Source organism: Camarhynchus parvulus, chromosome 1 (genome assembly GCF_901933205.1).
Source record: "Camarhynchus parvulus chromosome 1, STF_HiC, whole genome shotgun sequence".
Taxonomy (NCBI): domain Eukaryota; kingdom Metazoa; phylum Chordata; class Aves; order Passeriformes; family Thraupidae; genus Camarhynchus; species Camarhynchus parvulus.
The window spans coordinates 96857767-96877316 of NC_044571.1; the positions used below are offsets into that span (position 1 = coordinate 96857767).

Consider the following 19550-nt stretch of genomic DNA (forward strand, 5'->3'; position numbering starts at 1 on the left):
AAGTGTAGCAACCCAGAGGACAAGGGCAAATTCACCAATGTGACAATTTGCTTACATATATAAACAAACTTCTTTCTTCCCTGCCATAAACCTCGTCAGCAACAGTGACTCCTGTTAAACACTGAGCAGGATGTTTCATAGGTGTACTATGGGAGTACAGCAACCCAAAGGGCTACAAAGAACGTAATTCTAATGTCTGTCTTCTGCCTTTGTAGTAGGTTGTGCCACTGTTTTCACTGATGTAATGTTTATTACTGACTTTTATCATATTTCTGTACAGTCTGCTGTGCCTCAACAGTAGTCTGGACTACCACCAGAAAAGTATCCGGCTGCTTTTGAGAGACCTATCTCCAAAGGTCTGAGATTCTGCAAAGGTGCAAAAATTTAAAGTTGCTGCTTGCACATCTGAGCATTCATTTGGTTATTTTAGGCCACTGCACTGGTGGGATTCTTACAAGAATAACCAAATTTTGGACTTGTTTCCCATATTTTCTGGAGTTCAACCACCTGTTTTATACTGCTTAGCTCTGAGTTTGGAGCCATTGAGCCATGGACCCCAGGAGCACCATGCTGGAGTGGCAGTACCCTTCCAAGAGGGGCTATTTGGGCTCAGCCGCCACAACACAGGTGCTGTCAGACACTCAGGATGAGCCTTCTCACTGCCTCGGAGGGCATGTGCTGTGGGCTGGGCACAGCTTGTACACCTGGTGGTACCAGAACCACTTGCTGTGGGAGGTATGAAGCCCAGTTTTCTACGGGTTTGTGTGTAGAGGACAGATTGCTGGTGCTCAGTAACTCAGTGGAGGTTTTGTGGTTGGAACCACTATGTTTTTCCTGTCAATTCCTGCTACTCTTTAAAAAGTTAATGCTGTCACTTTTACTTGGCAGAGCACTAGTTAGACCTTGTTTCTTCTACTCTGCTGCTCCCCAAACACTCTTGACCTGTGGGAAACTTATTATCTCCACTACTTCTACCATTTGCCAGGCTGAAGCTGATCAAAGCATTAAAATAATTACCAGAAGGAGCAGATGCACAGATAGTGCCATTTTGTACATCCCATTTCCTGCTCTGGTAAAATGTCCTCAACATCCCATTTCTTCCCCCAAGCCTTCGCTTGAGCTGCACTGAGAGATTTTTCACTTCTGATTCACACTTTGAACAGACCCTGCATCACATATAAGATAGCCTTTTGCTCCCAAAAAGAAGGAAACCACAGGCCTTCCTCTCCCTGCAGGTTACCACAACCTGCTCTGAAACGACCACACGGAACGAGGGTGGAGGAAAATCCCTGGGCCGGCCGCACCCTGACCGCTGCGAGGCGTTGGCGCCTGCAGACAGGCAGGCTTTGGAGGCCGCCCCGGATGTCGGGACTTCTGGGCACTAACCTACCGAGAGTCCACTAGGTGCTGCTGTAAGGCAAGGAAAGGGCCTGACGGACGAGTTCGGGCGATGTGCAGGGAGGCGAACGGGCAAGCAAGGAGCGCTGCTCACCCGGCTTCAGCCTTGCTGCCAATAACCTGCGGCGAGAACTGGGCTTTGCCTGGCACAGCCACAGCAGCTGCAGATGATCCGTCCGGCATCTCTGCTCAGGTGTTCAGTAAAATATGCTCACACACCACTGTCTTGTGTAACCGATGAAAGCATTCAAAATGCAGGGGGAAACTCACTGCATATCCATGTCCTTTGCCTGTAAGGTCTGTAGCTTCTCTGCCTATCTGCTTAGTAACGCCAGCTGCTGCCTAGAAATCAATCACCCACCACCACTGAATTCTGTTACCAGAAGAGAAGCTCTCTAGTCTATTACAAAAATTTGCAAAACCGGGAACATACTGGCAACATACAGAGATTGCAACTGAAGCCTCAAAACAATTTTGTAAATATCACTGTTGTGCCTCTTCCCATCCTCCTGCTGGCTGGTCACTTGGTTACCTGACATCTGGGCTTCTGACAACTTGAAGATTAAACACCTCACTTGAAAAACCCCTATCCATTCATTTAGCATACACTTGGCCAGAACATCAGCAGATGTTGAATACTTTTCATTGGATTAGCAGACCTCTAAGTACAATGTCCTTCATCCTCTCTCAAGTGCTGAGCAAAACTGTGCCAGTGCTACCCTTCCCTCTGTTAACAACTTTAAAATTGTAGGAGTATGTATGCTTACGACGCCACCCAAAGCTGCATAATCATACATACGCACAGCAGTCAATATGCATGCGACAGCTAATCCTGTGTCTGGCAGATCTCCAGTTTAAGAATCATATATGTGCACATGTATCTTAAGTGTATACACACACTTTCATGATAATTTAGACTACATGTTATAATTTAGAGCATTCTTTAAAATGTGACAGTGTCTGTCCTTTTTCTAAAAATTGAAAATGCCAAGGCTTTAGATGTACAAGGTATATTTATATACTCACAAGCATATAAAAACAATACATACATTCTCCATAATAAAGCAACTTCTGAACCTCTTTCACTAACCATACCTCTGTAGTCACCTTAGCACACCATATTCTCTCCCATGTGAATACCAACTCTAATACAACACAACTGACTCCTCCTCTCCACTCAAGAGCAAAGCAGCTTCCCAGCTCTACAATGAATTCTTGAGCTGCTTTCTGAGTCTGTCATACCACCTCCTAGCATGTTCTGCTAACCTCCCAGATGCTGGTTTAAGTGTGAGATCATAAGCATGGAAATCCAAGCATAGATTCTTCTAAAGGCATGCAAAGATGACCATCTTACATCTCCTCTGTCGACACGCTTGAGGGTGGGAAGACAGAAGAGCTGTTTAGTTATCCAGGTCTAAACAGATTTAGGATCATTACTGCATTTGAGAAAGACATGCCTAAGAAATATTTGTTCTGTACTGATTCATCACTGAAACATAAGAAAATAAAGGACAAATGGAAGACACACCAGGGCTGCCACACAAAAGAAACCAAGAAAGTCTCTCAGCACCTGGACACACAGCTGGAGACTTAACTCCTGCAAACACACAATGAGGAGGACTGAACTTTGTTCTTTTGGGTCTCTTTAAGAATACCAATCTCCCCAGTTGATCTGGAGGAGGTATTTTACAAAGGGGACCCTCAAAAAGAATCAGAGGTGTGCAGTTTCCTGGGAAAGTGCTCTGTCCCTTAACCACTTCGCAGGTAGGGCAGGACAATTAAAATATGGTAATTCATTAGTGAGTATGGGTTACATTATGGCTCATCACAATTCTAGCAATCCCCCAACTAGTTTTGTCTGGGCTGTATTTATGACAATTATTTTGCTCTACATTTTTGGGGAAAGCAGATTACACAGCTTGCTTCTTTGATGTGGAGGACCAGGTTTCAAAAGAACACTACAGGCCCAGAAGAGTAGAGTGTAGTTTATACATAAAGTGAATATTTCATCACAAGTTGTATTGCACACTTCTATCAGGAAAAGCAGGATTTATTGAGGCACACAGGAAACATATCTTTTGGTCAAAATAAGAAACTTCTGATTAAAAGAACTTCTATGCACTAAAACAATCACAAAACATGCTTTTTTATTTGACTCAAAATCTACATGTGGATTTATTCCTACATTGCCATCTGAAATCATACTACTGAGGCTCTTGTAGAATCAAGTCACCTCAGCTCTCAAGGTCATAGCAAAGACCTTTTTTAAAGGAATGCAGTCTCTGTGGCTACAATATACCTTTCCTCACATTTAAACATAACAGCATAGTAAAAGCAGCTTGTATGCTCCAAGCTCAGAGACTACAAGTTTGAGAAGGACAGTATAATTTTAGCACAAAATAATGTATTTCTTTTCACTTCTCTGTCAACTTGGCTTGAATGTTTCTTATTTTTCATGCTGCAGCACGAAAGGCCAGTACCCACACAGCACAAAACGTCCATGGCTAAAACTGGTGTGCAAAGCATTGAGGAGTCCTGGCAGTACAGAAGCAATACATCTCAAATGCACTATACATATAGATTAAGTTAATTATTACTTTTCCTCCCAATAAAACCAACAACAACAAAAGAGAGTTCTTTCCTAGAGCTAGAGATTTATGGCAGCACTACTTACTATATCCAACAAAGAAGCCACCTTTTGAACAATTTTCAAAGTTGGCCTAAAAACCAGATTATATTAATAATCAGTCTAAAGAAAGACCAGAGATCTCTGCACTACTGGAGATATACACAAACACTTACTAGATTCCTTTGTAAAAACATGTTTGTGATGGCAACTGAACTACAAACTTCTTTTTAGACATAATGATTTAGTGAATAGGAGCAGACTGCAATACTTCAATTACCTGTTAGCACTTGCAGGGTTTCAGAATGTATATACAATGATGCTGACTTTCTAGGAAATTACTTGTTTATTCATCTGTTAGTGACAAGGCCACAGTTGTGTCAGGCATTGCACAAGCATATAGAATCTTTGCCCAGAAAAGCTTGCAAACCACCTGTTTGTTAACACAGTCACTGTATTTCAACCTTTTTACCTCTGACAATGTCTCTTCATAGGCCAGGCTTGACTGGTATGTTCAAGTATCAGCAGAGTTAATACTAAACTATGCTCAACCCACATTCACAGCTGGGATACAAGACACACATTTCATTCCCAGCTGAAGTTACCTGAGGTGTGTCCTAAACTTTAATTCCTCACTGGTCAAATATTCCTCTTACAAGCTCTTTAAACTGAGAGCTCATGGTAAGGGAGAGAAGAGAGTTCCTTACCTCTTGTGCAGTAAGTGCATGTTCCCCTGCTAGAAGCAGCATACTCAGGCCTCCCATTTGTGTAGGATCTGTTAAAAGAATAAAACGAAGTCTTAAGTTGATTCATTTGCTTGTTTAAAAAACCTACCACTTGCACCACTAAAGACCCAGAAGACTATTTGTCACAGACACTCTCAGCAAGCTGCCATAAAAGGCAGTTCAAGAGAATCACAAATAACCATTTCTGTACCCTCTGGGAAGGCTTTCAAAGCTGTTTGAAGGATTTAATTGGATTTGTGTGCTTAACACCCCATTGCATGGATTTACAATTCTACTGCCAAAGGTTTTATGTACTACAGAGATGAATATCTTTAAAACAGCAACTGTAATGATCTCACACATAAATATACACAAAGATGCTCTAATAATGCACAGGTTTATAAGTTGGTGGATGCTCCTACCAAGGGAGCGGTTCCTTCCTTGGCAACTGAACAAATAGAAGGATGGAACAAAACAACACAATCAAGCTCTGAAGCAAAATTTCTATTTTCATTTGTCTATAATTTAGAGCTGCATTTAGTGGTGAAAAGTGCCAGCCTGACAGCTCTGAAGCATGAAACCAGAACAGCACAAGCACTGGCCAGGCAAGCTGCCTGCCTACTTGTTGCCCTGCCAATACAATACATAATTGAGGAATGCAAAATGGAGATATAAATGTTCTTTCTCCAAGTATTTGGTACTGACAGCTTTTTCCCTCTAGCCTTCCTGCACCTCAGGAGCTCAGAAAATGACAAGAAGTGAAAGCAATAAACTCTGACAGTGCATTACTCATGGAGTAGCTTTTCCACTCAGAACAGTGGTTGCTCTTCATCACTATGAAGACTAATTGTCTAATTTTGGGAGAATGCCTTGGGAGCAATGCAGGCACCTGATTTAACACTGTCATGTAGAGACAGGGAGACACAGTGGCCAAATGTTTCACGCAACAGCCACAATGTCAGTGGATTTTTTTTATCTTTTCAGCTGACATGGGCCAAACCTGTACCTGTAACCTCCAAACAGTTTAGGGCTACAGATGATCACAGTCCAATTCATGGGAATACTCATCAATGCTGTTTAATTCAATATCACAGATGCTGCCCAAAGTTTTCCTGCACACAATATCTCTCACTCACATTCCCAAGATAAGTTTTTCCAATAGTCTTTTAGAAGAGTATTAAATAGAAACAGAGGAGAACAAGGTAAATAAACCAGGCTCATTCACTACCTCGTGGACAGAAGAGTGGTACATTATTAAACAGTATTAAACAGACATCCTAAATAGCACCTAGCTTTAAACCCAGTATTCAACTGGGATTAACTTTTTCCTTCACCACAATAAACACATAGAACACATGTGTTTTGGAGGTTTTAGGTTTTTTGAAGAAGTTTGCCTTTTTAAATTAAAAAGGGGAAAAAAATCATACTTCTATGAAAAGACAAGGCACTATCAGAAGTGTAGGATCTAGTAAGAGGAAGAGACACAGAAAATGTGAAGGGCCAGTAAGTATCTAAACACAATTCATAAGTGAAGTGATCCTTTCAGCAACACTTTTTGACATTCAAGCAGCTGATCAGAAACCATTCAGTCCTTCAAACCAGAAGACATCAGAGCAATTAGGAAGTGAAAAGTCAACACATATCTTGAAAGATAATGCCTGAGCAGGCAGATGATTTGGAGGAAGGAGAGACTGGAAGAGATCTCCAGGTCCTCCATAAACTTACTGAGCCTCATATTAAATAGTAAGGCCTTGGCTGGTTGTTTTCTAGTTTCTTTACTCCCTTTGGAAGATGTTTGCAGGATAAAAATCTTCTAAGCATTAAGGGCTTTCTTCCAGGTTTTAGCTTAAATATACTCAAGGCCAGGTAGTACATGTTTTTCTGGTACTTGCATCTCTAAGATCAGTAACTGTTTCCCTAAATGGTATCTCCCTTTTCTGTATTTACAGGACTTTTCCTACTTTTCTTCCACTTGTTTTCTTGGTCTAAACAATTCAAGATCTCCCAGTGTCATAAAGCACATCCATCTCCCACAATTTCAGCAATTCCTATAGCTCTCCTCTGTAGTTATCGCAGGTGCAGCTTGTCTTTCTTGTATATGGATGACCAGCAGTGCAACCACATCAGATGAGGGGGTCCTGAAAACACTCTGCCTGACAAACTGCAGTATAGCACTTTCTCATGCCTGCATCACCCTGATGACTCCCAACTGCTCTTTTGTGCTTTATTTTCCTTACCTGTTGGTCCTTTTCCCCCTCCCCAGCTTTGGCCATCTCAAGAACATCCAGTTTACAACTGGGAAATTCTTGCCTGTCTTCTAAATATCTTCTTGGTAGTTTTGGCTTTCTGCCTTTCAATTAAGTAGCTTATCATAAGAGAATAAAGATGGAAGTGCGGTTTAGTGTTTTTCTCCCTAAGTAAGCAAATACTTAAACTGTTTATTTAAATATAAAAATTAGGAGGAAGGAAAAATGACAGATTAATTAGAAACAAAAGTTTAATGTGATGCTTAAACAATTTGAACACTTAAGCTGCAGCTGTAGCAGAGGGTTGGTGCTTAGATGTCTGTTCATGATAAAAACAAAAATCCTTCTACTAAGTGTTTCAATTACAAAATAACTTCACCTAAGGGAAGACAAAATGTACATATCCAAACACTGCCTTATGCTTATAGTGCCTTCTCAGCACAATAATATTTCTCTTCTGGCACTAGGAGCTTACTGGTATGTAGAATAATTTTAAGGGGTATTTTACAGAATTTATTCTTAAATCAACAGTACTGGGAAAATAGCACACACATTTGACTTGCAGAATGGCAGGTGATTCGTGACTTTCTCAACAGCTTTTAATATTGATGAAACTGAAAACCATCTCTCTGTTTGGGAATGACATACTTTGTTAGTTCTGGGCTGGTTACAGACTCAGCAGGCTGGCTTGTTCATCATTTCTCTGTCAGAGGAAACAACAAACTGAGGAAGTACTAAGGAGGAAGAAGGCCAGCAGGAACTAGCTTCAACCAACTTTTACCTGGGTGCATAATTGAGCTTCTTTCTGAAAAACAAACTGTGTTTCCATAGGGATACAGCCTACTCTAAAAGTGTCTTTCTTCCAGCCTTTGCCTCACTAAAAAGCTTTTTGGCATGGATGGTTTTCTTGTGAGCAAAAACATGCAAGTACTGCGAATCTCACACATTTGTATGGCAATGCTTTTGCAAACAGCAGTGTTCTTTGCCCCACATCCTACACAGGTGAGCCATATCATGAGAAAAACATGCTCAATTACAGCTTCCCAGCTGGACGATCAAGGACACCACTAGTGGGTCTGCAGGTCAGAAGCCCAATGCTGGTGCCATACCTCATTTTCTCGATATAATGTAGGTCAGAATAACAAACTTAAATGTGGCATGGTTATTCTTGTAAAGCCAAAAAAAAGGACAGAAACAGCTTGTATGGGAGTTACAAAAACAAAGTAAGATCTTACTGTCTACATATTAGATTTTCCAAAGTAAAATATAGTACACAAAAAGCAATCAAGACATGATTAGCAATGACCAACAACCAAAACAGATTTCCTGGCATGATTCTAGACTCGTATAAACCTTGTCTTGAGGAAGTTACCTGCCTTGAAGATACAAGTGAATCAGTGGCATTTCAAAGGTAAAAGTGTTTTTGAGGTGGTTCAGCTACATTCCAGTTCATCAGATAGTATACAGCCTGGATTTTAAAGAGATTGTACTGGGGAGATTGTACTGGGGAGAAGAATGTGAGTTGAACTGAACTATCATCTGAAGTCAACCATAGAAAAGCCCAATAAACATATATGGCATGAACTGGTATATAGTTGACAAAGCAGTAATCCATTTGGTATGGCACACTTGTCATGATGTGGATGCTGCTAACATCTCTGTCAGAAGCTGTCTTTATTTTATAAGGTATTCTTATACCCAAGATATTGCCAGCCTTCACTGGCATGAGGATTGGAGCAAGATCCTATGAATTACTATGCTCATTGACTCAGCCTTCAGGGGAAAAAACCAAAGAAACTATCACAGGTAGCACTAAAGGATTTTTTTCAGATATAAATGGCTCTATAGATAGAACAATGGATTAGTTTCTAATTAATTCTTAATTTCTCTGTCCCCTACTCTGACAGGTGTTGATTCAAGACCTCTGTGCTCAAAAACTTGACATTAGGATAGCCCAGCAGGACCACTGGGGGATGGATGAGATGTAGATTAAGGTTTGTTACTTTTTCTTTGTGTTAAGTCAATAAATATTTAAGAAGCATAGAAATGACTCCTCTAAAAGCAAAAGCAGAATGGTCTGAAGGGGCTTGTGATTTTTCGAACTGCTCTCTCATATACCAGAACTATGCAGAATGAAACACTTATTTTGATCACATTTCACAGTTCCTTAAGAGCCAGAAGAAATTTCATTACAGGCATTTTCATAGCACTATACTAAGATATACATGCCTTTTTATTCCTTTTCATTCTTTTAAACTTGCTCCATAAAAACATTTTCTACTTTCCAGCTCACAATCTCTCTAAGCAGAGAAGTCCTATCTGCTACACACCTGTCATAAACCAGGTAGGATATGACAAAGTTTCTAATTTTATAACTACTGATGCATCTGAAACTTTAAACAAGCAAAAAAATAAACCAACCAAACAAACAAACAAAAAAGACCCCAAAACACAAAAAACCCCAAGGGAAACAAAAGCAAAAAACAATGGCAGGGATTTTTTTTTTTTTAACATTGACTGCTAGGTTCTTAAGCTTTCAGTATTTAACATTAATGTGCCTGTATTTCAAGGTCATGATTACAACAGTTCTGCTATTTATGGATATCAGTGAGAGATTATCTGCTTTTCACCAGCTCATGCACTCCACCTATACTTCTTCACATATTTCTTTTTAAATTTTTTTTCCAAATGTTTAGAAGTTTAGAATTTGCTCCTCTGAGATATAATGGGCAAAAGAGCACATTTAAGTGAAATTAAATTATGCTTCTCTTGATGAAAACACAAAAGTGTTAGCCCCACTGGAACATTAATCTACAAGATCATATCTTGTATTCATATCTAATCATATCTAGATTAACTTGAGGCACCCCTAATTTTTTTTTGCAAAGAGTAAATTACTTAAAAGAGTACAGCATTCTATGACAGAGAAACAGAATGCACACAATCAGCACTTTCCTTTTTAACCAGAGTAACCAGAGAATGGAAGTCTCTGACAGCAGATAAACTGGAATCAAAAAATCAATCAAATCTGGGCCCTACAGGGGGTAAGAGTTAGGATGCCTCACATCTTGAAAATAAATCATGCACTATGGAAAATTTTAGAAAACCATTACACAGAGGTTTAACTACAGTTTCGGCAACTTAATCTGGGACACTACAGGACCATGTGTAGTAAAGAAATCAGATATCCCAATTCAGTTTCAATACCACATCCCCAGAACTGCAGCTGAGTACCATGGATAGAAATCTCACCTGCCATCCCAAAGTTAAGTTGTGGCATTTCTTCACTTTTGGTTACTTTCCTTGGGCTCGGTAAGTCTTTTGCAGAGTCTGATGCAATGGCCCATAGCTTTTTCCTGTTTGTAACACTGGATGCCTGGGTTTTCACAGGTTTGTTGGTTGTGGGGCACCACTTGTACCCTGGGTTTGCTTTCATAAATGCATCCTTGTACTAGAAAAGAAAAGAAAAATTACTAGTCATTACGTTGTACTCTACACAGGGCAACCAGAGCACACTGCATGTAAGAGGATTTAATACAGTAACTAATCCTTAAATATCTTGATTTTTTAACAGTTTAATCACATGCTTAGAGTCCAACCACCAACAAAATTTGCTAAGAAGAAGTATTAAGATAAGGAGAGTTGTATCTAAAAAGTGGGTTTTCTCTTTCCTCTCCTGGGGGTCTATTACCCAGAGCAGGCTGAAGTTCTGATCCTGCAAACTGCTCCCCAGTGCTTGTATGCTCATGCTCTGAGAAACAGGTACTTGAATTCTTTGCAGGTTTTCTTTCTAGTTTGAATTAAATAAAAACACACATTTAGCAATAAATGCAGCATGATGCCTTAACTTGCACTAATTCTTCTCGAATAGTTCTGTAGTTTAGAATATGAGTATATGCTTTCCCAAACCAGGCACCAAAAACAAACTGCAACCAGTATAATGTCATATTCAGTATCTTGTGATAACACCATCCCAGTGCTCCTTCCAAAATGTACAATGCTGTATGACTGCATAAAACAAAATGTAACCATTTAAAACATTCTTTGGCCTTGAGCACCCAGCACACATCTCAGCTGTTTGCTGTGTTTTTGGTGTGACGCAGCGAAACAAAGGAAGCCAAACTACACATGGGCAGTGGGAGAAAGGGTTTGGATCCCACGGTTTGGGGGGTGGGGGAAAGGACCAGGATCTATTTTATTCACAAAACAAAACACCAACATTAAACCAAGATTTTTGAACGTTAACAGTAACAGAAAGACTGCATTTCAGTATTTTACATGTGTTGCTATGCAAGGTTGAGAACTGGCAAATCAGAGGAACATGCCACACATTCCAGCTGCAGATGTTTGCCTAACAATTGATAGGGGTGTACAGCACTTGCTGCTGTGGAAGCCTACCCAGCCAGTACCAGTGCTCACCACAGGGAGAATGAACCCAACACCCCTTCATGACTGGGTAGCTCCCAGGGGCAGCACAAGACCAAAAGAGCAGCTTTGTGCTTGGAAGCACATGGCAGGGCAGATGCAGGAAGTTTGTTCTGTGATTACACATTCCCACCCACACAGCTGCCATCAGTCCCGGTCATGGCACAGAGAAGCACCTACATTTCATGCACATGCATGCACAGAAACATAGAGAGGAAAAAAAATCCCTTGGGCATCAAATACAGAAATAGCACTGAAAGCCTTGTCCTCTGCTAGAGACACTACAGTGTTTTCCCAGCTGAACAGTCTGCCTTGTGGCAGGGTCACCATTGCACGTTTATTGCTTTCTTTCATTTCTGTCTTCACCTTTGAGCTGGCACTTGCTACCTCCAGACTGTAGCAGAGATAAAAACGTTTCAGTTTACAAGAAACACAGCACTGCGTGAACCCTGCTGTGGGAAGTCCTGTATTTATAGGAATGGCTATAAATAATAAAAATCTGCAGGGATCGCTGACCCACATACATGCTGTATTTTCTGAATAGGGTGTATGTATTAAATCTGCAAAGCAAGGACCATGACACTGCTCGCCTCACTCCTTTTCCGTTTCCCTCGGTTTGCTTTGGGAGCTCAGTACACCACAAAAATAGCCTGGTGGAGGGAAGGGATAGGAAGGGGAGGGTAAGGGAAGAGGAGGAAAGGAAATACACGACAAAGCAGCTTTGCCTTCCATTGTTAAAGCCACAGCCCACTCACAAATCATGTTACCAGCCTGCAGAGTGAAAAGCATAGAGTCGCTAGCAATGAGCTACATAAGCTCTTCACATCAGCAATGCTGCTTTGAGTAATTGAATTATTCTATTGAGTAATTTGACAAGCCAACAGGCTGCCCATCAAATGAGAACTAGGACGCATGCCATTTGTGAGACGAGGCTGCAATAAGCTTTTAATCAGTTTTCAACAAGAGTAATTCAAGTGAGCTGGTCTATTAATGTCTTTTTTTTTTCTGTGCAAAGCCAAGAGGTTAACATTAACTGCAGTTTCTGAAGGCAAAGGAGCAAACTGAGGGAGGACAACTCATTGGAACTGTTCAGTTTCAACACATAAAATAAAAAAAGAGAATATTTAAAAGTTAAACAATGGCCAAGAAATACTTTATATAAATGCATACAGGGGCCTGATCCAAATCTTAAAAACCCTTTTGGTATTGACTTTTGTGACTACTAGACCAAGGCCCAAAACAAACAGATAGATTTTGCTTACCAGGTCATAGAAGATAAATTAAATGAGCTACAAAGTAACAAGAAAAAGTCAAAGACGATAGTGTAATCTACTGCTTTCCTCCCTTTCACCAACTGTGCAACTTAACACAGCAGTCTAAGCAGATGTCTAAAATTGATTAAAAAAACCCCAAAACACAAGCAAACCAAACCAACCAAAGAAAACTACAAAAAAACCCCAACCAAACATAATTACCTAACCTGGAATTAAAGACACCACCTTGCTTTCCACAGCAAACGGCAGGGACTGCCCAGCAGGGTCATGTTCTGAAGTTTCAGGTAAGAAATAGAACAAGAAGTGTTTGTGGGATTGGTCTGATGCCTTATTTCTGTTTTGTGAAAGCCTGAAGAATGTTATGTTATGCAGCAGGACCGATGCCCCTTCAGAACTGAGGTTAAAACTCCCCAAGATGCTTTCATCACCAAATAAAAAAGATTTGCTTCCTCTATTTGTGGTAGGAACAGGAGCTCACAAGTGGATTTCAGCTACACCTCAGGCTAGCTGTTAGCATGTGTTTAATTTTAAATGCATGCTATTAAATGTCACATGAATCCCAGAGACCTAACATTAAAAAAAATTCCCTAGAAAATACAGCACTCCATTTTTCACTCCTGAAGGATGCAGGGTTTGCATTATACATGTTATGGTCCATACGTCAGCCACTGGCCTTGCCAAACTCCAGCCAGCAGGCCAGGACATTTGTCCCCTCCTACCCTGAGGAGCTGCCAAAGCAGTGGCATCACAAGGCCAGCATGCTCCCAGTGTGGCTGACTGGACCTGAGACACCACTGGCCGAGGACCAGCAGGGAGAAGTGTTCAGCTCAGCCACTGAATGGCAAAAGGATCACACAATCAGTGAGGTTGGAAAAGACCTCTGAGTTCAGCCTACGGACCAACACACCATGCCAGCTACACCATAACACTCAGAGCCATGTCCAGTCTTTCCTTAAACACTTTCAGGGTTGGTGACTCCACCACCTTCTGGGACAATCCACTACAATGTCTAATCACATGTATCAGGCTGCTCCCTACAGGAAACAATCTTGACTACCTGGATCTTGCTGGTGCAAAAACATATTTAAAAATGAAGTGTCTTCTAGCAAGGGAATAGGGCTTGAACAGTAACAATCTCACCAGATACTTCCTAAGGCAGCTGAACACTCCCAGGAAGTCCTGTAAGAGCTAACAGAAGAACACTACCCTTATTACCAAAGTGAATAAAAATGCTGGTGCATATTTATGAGTGGCCAGATGAATTTCTCTTGGTGAAGGAAAATGCTAAAACATACAGCAACACTTCTGGTTCCTTTTTGAGTATGTATCAACTACTGGGCTTATATCCTAGACAGCAAAACTTTCAAATTTAAGCTCATCTAGGAAGTCTGCAGGATAGAAACAGAAAGCCTACTAATAAAGTAACACCAGCAAAAGCAGACATCAAGCTCTGCAGGTGCAGCACCAGGTCTCCAGGGCAGTTGTTGCTACAAGAGACCAGATACCACAAGATGGAAAATAGAGGGAGTGTGGAGCCAGTTTTTCCTGATAATTAAGGTACCCCAAGGTACCTTACCTACTAGGAAACTTCTCATAATTCCAGCCAGCAAAAAGTTTGGGGGCCTCACTATCTCCCAAAATGATACATCTTGCATACAGCTACACAAATATAAGTAAATATACAAGTGCCTTTATGTGCATACTGCTGAGGTAATATCATTGCTAGTCTTAAGCAGGCAAGAAACGGAAAGCTTCTTGCATGGCACGTGACCTAATCTAAATGATTTTGGGAGCTATAGCAACAAGTAGCAAAAAAACATTCTAGAGACTGTAGAAGAGCAGGGACTGTAGCCACTGCAGGAAGGACCACTTCTGTAAGGCCCACATGTATCTCTGCAGGAGTGGTTTGGATGCTCAGGGTATACAAGACACATTGTAGGGATAGCAGATATGACAGAGGGTTCCCTGGGAGATGTGTGTCCAGCTGGCTACAGGCTGTGCAGTGAAAGTCAAAGGACACTGAAAAGCTACCTTTAAGCAACAGAAGCTTACTCACTGTATCTTAAATCTCAGTGAGCTTATATAGGTACTCAAACAGAAGACCATTGGTACAATGGTATTTTTATTTTCTTTCAAAGACACTCACCTTGGTTTTTAAATAAATTCTCTTTAGGAAAAAGCAAAGTACCAACAGGTGGTTCTCACTACAGTTGACATTAACCTCTTTTTGACAGTCTCAGCAGTAAGCCTACCTACAGGTGAACCTGTTCAACCTGCTCTATGTGAAGCTGCTTGAGTGGTGGGTTGGACAAGATGATCTCCAGAGGCCTCCCTTCCAACCCCAACCATTCTGTGGTTCAGTGAAAAGCAAGTGTTACAATAAAAGTACCAATCCTGGCACACAGAATAGGCTTGTTGGTAAAGAAGGCCCAAATGGATTCAACAGCACATTATAGCTGCTCATTATTGCTGTAACATACACTGTTTACAGAATAAAAATTATATGCTCTCTTCTAGTTCATAGTCTTAGTACTACTTATAATGATGTAAACTACTTAGATTTATTGTTCTGCTTTGACGTTGAATATTCAATTTGTTCTTCATGCCAAAAAAAAATCACTACAAGAACAATGATTTCTATAACAATATGATTAATGGTTTCAGATCTGTCACTTCATACAGAAGTTCTGCAACTACTTTCCTTCTTAATGAACAAGTTTCTTTCAGCAAGACAAAAGGCTAAGAAAAACAGTTGCATTGGGTTTGTTTCTTCCAAAAATTATTAATTTATTCTCATCTTTCCTTTCTCTGCATTTGTACTGAACCTTCTAATTGCCCTTTCTCTAGACATTTAGAGAAATATCACTAATTCGTAAGCAGGGAATGCAGAATGAAACTGCAATGGTTGGACAAAGCTGAGACTCAAAGGTTTCTATACTCTGCCCCAGATGAGAAACTACAGAGGTCCTACAGACCCTGCTTAAAAAGGACCTGCCATGCTAAACACTTTGTTTTTCTTGTGGACCTTTCCATGTTTACATGAGTTACTGAACAATCAGACCTTACAGCCTGTTAACAGTAGCAGACACCTTCAGATCCCAGGCTAGGCATGGGTAATATCAATCATCTCACAGCCATCTATACTTCCCACAGTGTGTTAGCATACTCAAGAAAAGGAGAGAGATTTTTTCCTTCTCACTGCTGTTCCCTTATTTTTATTAAGATTCAAAGGTTATCCACAATCTGTATCATACAGGTAGTCACAGGGATCTGTTTTGCGGTCAGGTTATCAGCCTAAGTAATTGGCTGTGTTTTTCTCATTCTACTACCAATAACCACAGCCTTCTTGGCAACAGCTTATCAAGAAAGCTATTTCTTAAAAAGGCACATTTGAATTTTAAGTTGACATAAAGATACTTTGTGAATACAGGGATAAATCTCCTTTCCTTGCTCCTGGTTAACGTACTCTGCTTAGGCACTGCTCTCTGACTTGGTATTGGGCTCACCAAATCTTGCTTCATCAGAAACTGGTTAATGGGGAATGGACTTCAAGAAACACTAGTAATTTTTTAATTCATTAGCATCAAAGGTGAAAAGGGACTACATTTCTTGACTGTGCCATTGGTTTGGTCCACCAGTAGCTGGCATCACCGATAGAGAATGCACAGGTAAGTATCACTAGTCAGCTGACACGGAACTGTATGTTAGTGTTTACAATGGTCACAATCCTTGTGTTAATGCTTGTACTGCAGAACTTATCAGGCCATACAATCACAAAGTGCATATAATTATAACAATGACTACTGGAACCAGGTTAGTTTGTGTACATAGACCAATTGCTTTCCCTTCTGGTCCAAAGGATCAAGTGAATTAAAGCAAGAACAGGAGCTGCTCTGGGCATCATGATCCCATGGTGAAGCTGAGAAACAGAGGGAAGAGAAAGAGCCCATAGAAAACATTCAATACACAAAGAAAAAGAAGACAATATGCAATGAACTCCCTTTACATCCACCATTCAGACAGAACATACCTCCTTGGCCATGTCAGTGTATTTCTGTTTTTCTTTTGGATCTAGAACAGACCACCAATCTGCCAAGATCTTGGTTGCGCCACGATTATCGAGGCGAGGGTGTTCTTTCCGCACAAGAGAGCGGTGGCGTTTGCAGAACAAGAGAAACGCATTCATTGGTCGGCGAGCTCGTTGCTCTGAGGACTCGTCATCTTCAGTCTCATCAGCATCCTGCTCTAAACCATCAGGGCCAAGGAGCGGCACCTGGCAGAACCGAAACGGAAGGGGTGTAAGCTCAGTTATCTGTGTTCTGCACAAAGACTGAGACTGTGCGCACTGCATGGGAGTGAGGGAGAGGCACATGGATGCACACAGCTGCCTCCAAAGGCCATCCATTGCATCCAGACAGTGCACAGTTCTACATCAAACCTCCTCACCTGATGGTCCCAGGTTCATTCATGCTCTCTGCAAGACTTAACGCCAACTTCCAAGTGGAAAAATTTCTAAGCTGAGGACCATTCTCTACTAACAGTCCTAAAGGGGTTGGAGGGACAAGATCCTTCCCACTCTCCTTCTGACAACCTAGAAATCAGATACCTAAGTGGGATGAGCCAACCAGAGCTACCTTGGACCTTGATTATTCATGTTCACAACTACAGAGCACACAAAGAGGAACAGGTTAACAGTTTGTTAGTTCATCCATTGTTTCCCCATCTCCTGCTGGTCACTGCTCAATCTGTGAGCAGGACAGCAGTGCAGCCACCACAAAGCTGCCCAGCAGAGGCAGAGGGCAAATCCCAACAGAGTACACTGCCAAAATGTGCTTTCTCCACTTACAGGCCGGCTTAGTATTCCTACAAGGGAGAAGCCACAGAACTTACTACATGAGACAAAAAGCCACCTCCTACCTAACTGTGACGCTGCTATTTTATACCATGTTGTGAAAGGACCTGTAAGAGCAACAGAAAGCACCATCAGAGAATCAGGCTCTTGCTTATCCTTGTCAAGGTCACCCTCTCAGCGTATGGCTCAAGGCAGTCTCCTCAACACTGACCTTTCCATTCCTGCCTTAGGAAGGCACCAAGGAGATACAGACATGAATGCCATCCACATGATGGAATCATCACATCTGCATAAACAGTTCCCACTTCTTGCTACAGAGAATGAGTCTAACTGGAAAAGTGTGAGGTGCCACATGGCATTAAAAAAGGGTAAGGTCAGCGTCATTGAATAATACCAAAATACCAAGTGTCAAACCAGAGACAGATTACTTCCGCTGTGCACTCAGTACTCTGGAGGATAAGTTGAATTTCACATGCAAAGATAGTAAAAATTGTAGACAGCTTTTTCCTTCTTTTTCCCTTTTTAATCTTTGCAATTTTAATCTTAAACAAAGAAGAATGAAAACTTTTAGTTTGGTATGCTCTTCAGAGCTGCTAGAAGCAGATACCAGGCACAAGCCGAAGTCATGTCTAAAATAAGCAATTAAAAAAAAAAAGAACACCAAAAACCCACTATGAGCAATCAAGATTAGGATGTGCAACACATTATTAAAACAAAGAAAACAAAGCAGATAAAACTATTCCAATCTACAAAAATTTGTCCACTATTTTAAAGGCATGATTAACAACTCACTTTCTTGCCTTTACAACCTTATGGGCACCACATCGCATCACTTTTTGTTGGCTGTTTCTTCACAGAAGAGAACAAGACAACACAAAATATAGAAGACAGCTAGGGAGAATCTGATCCACCATTAACCATCTTGGGTCAAAGCATCCAATTAAATCTACCTTATCAATATCTTCCTCTTCTTCTTCCTCTTCTTCCTCTTCAGAGAAGTCAAGGAGTTTCTTGGCCAGCAGGGGATGCCACTGAAGACACTTCCTTTTTGGTCGCTTCCCAGTTCCTTCACCTTCTGTTGAGTGATCCTTATTCCTACTACTGCCTTTCATTACTGTGACCTGTCATGCAAAAATATTGATAAATTCACAACAAATCCTTAGGCATAAATGACCATCAAACCAGTGGCAAATATATGAGGCACCAATGCAAGACTCTCAGAATTTTCTGGCAAGATATTAGATAGAGATTTATTCCAATTAGCAACATAAGCACAGATGTACGTTATGCATTCTTAACACTTCCACGTAATGCCTAGAGTAACTACCAATACACAATTTAAGAGCATGAAGTAAGGATGCCAGCTAAGCCAGCTCTCAAATGTGCCCCTGTCTGAAGGATAGCAGAGAAGTCCTTCACTAGCCAAGTGAGTGACTCCACAGCTCTCTCACACATATATCCATTGCAGCTTTTCATATTTTGCCACTACAAATATCAGTGTCAGGACATCCCTCTTTCTCACAGTGGAACATATCATGAAACACTCATGTGTTAATGCACTTATATACACCAGTATTGATACAGAGCCCCATGATACTATGAGCTAAGATTTGTCCAGAGCCATTAAAAGGTGCAATAGGGAAATCTGAGTCCTTAAGATAAATGAATTTTAATAAACAGATTTGAAGCAAACAACTAGAGATAGTTATGCTGACATTTTCAAAGTACTGCACAGGAAACAAAAACCATGTGCTGAGCCAAGTGCACACAGAAGACAAATCATATTTAGTTGTGAGTCCGTATCTAAAAAATACCTCAGAACTACCTCTTAATAAAAATACATGCTTAACACATCCAAAGTATCAGTTTAAGGGTTGACTTAAGAGATGTGCTACCCAACTAAGGGACAAATTAATAGATACGAACAAATAAAACCAGCACATTACACCAAAGTACTGAAGCACACAGCAAGTCCTGCTAGCACAGAGTCTGGTCCCTTGTTCT

The 19550-nt window shown here is 40.9% G+C and overlaps 1 protein-coding gene across 13 annotated transcripts in view; it reads right to left on the reverse strand.

Annotated features, from left to right (window-relative positions):
• The window catches only part of BBX (BBX high mobility group box domain containing), a 140468-nt gene that overhangs the window by 46248 nt on the left and 74670 nt on the right, over positions 1-19550 (reverse strand). For 12 of the 13 annotated variants that reach the window (XM_030960832.1, XM_030960886.1, XM_030960820.1 and 9 more), the window contains 4 exons: positions 18497-18667; positions 16725-16967; positions 10248-10446; positions 4732-4799 (listed from right to left, as the gene is read on the reverse strand). In XM_030960832.1, the coding sequence (XP_030816692.1) occupies positions 4732-4799; positions 10248-10446; positions 16725-16967; positions 18497-18658 (672 nt within the window). In that variant the 5' untranslated portion in view covers positions 18659-18667. The remainder of the gene's footprint in view (positions 1-4731; positions 4800-10247; positions 10447-16724; positions 16968-18496; positions 18668-19550) is intronic. The other variant, XM_030960905.1, reaches the window with a different exon arrangement.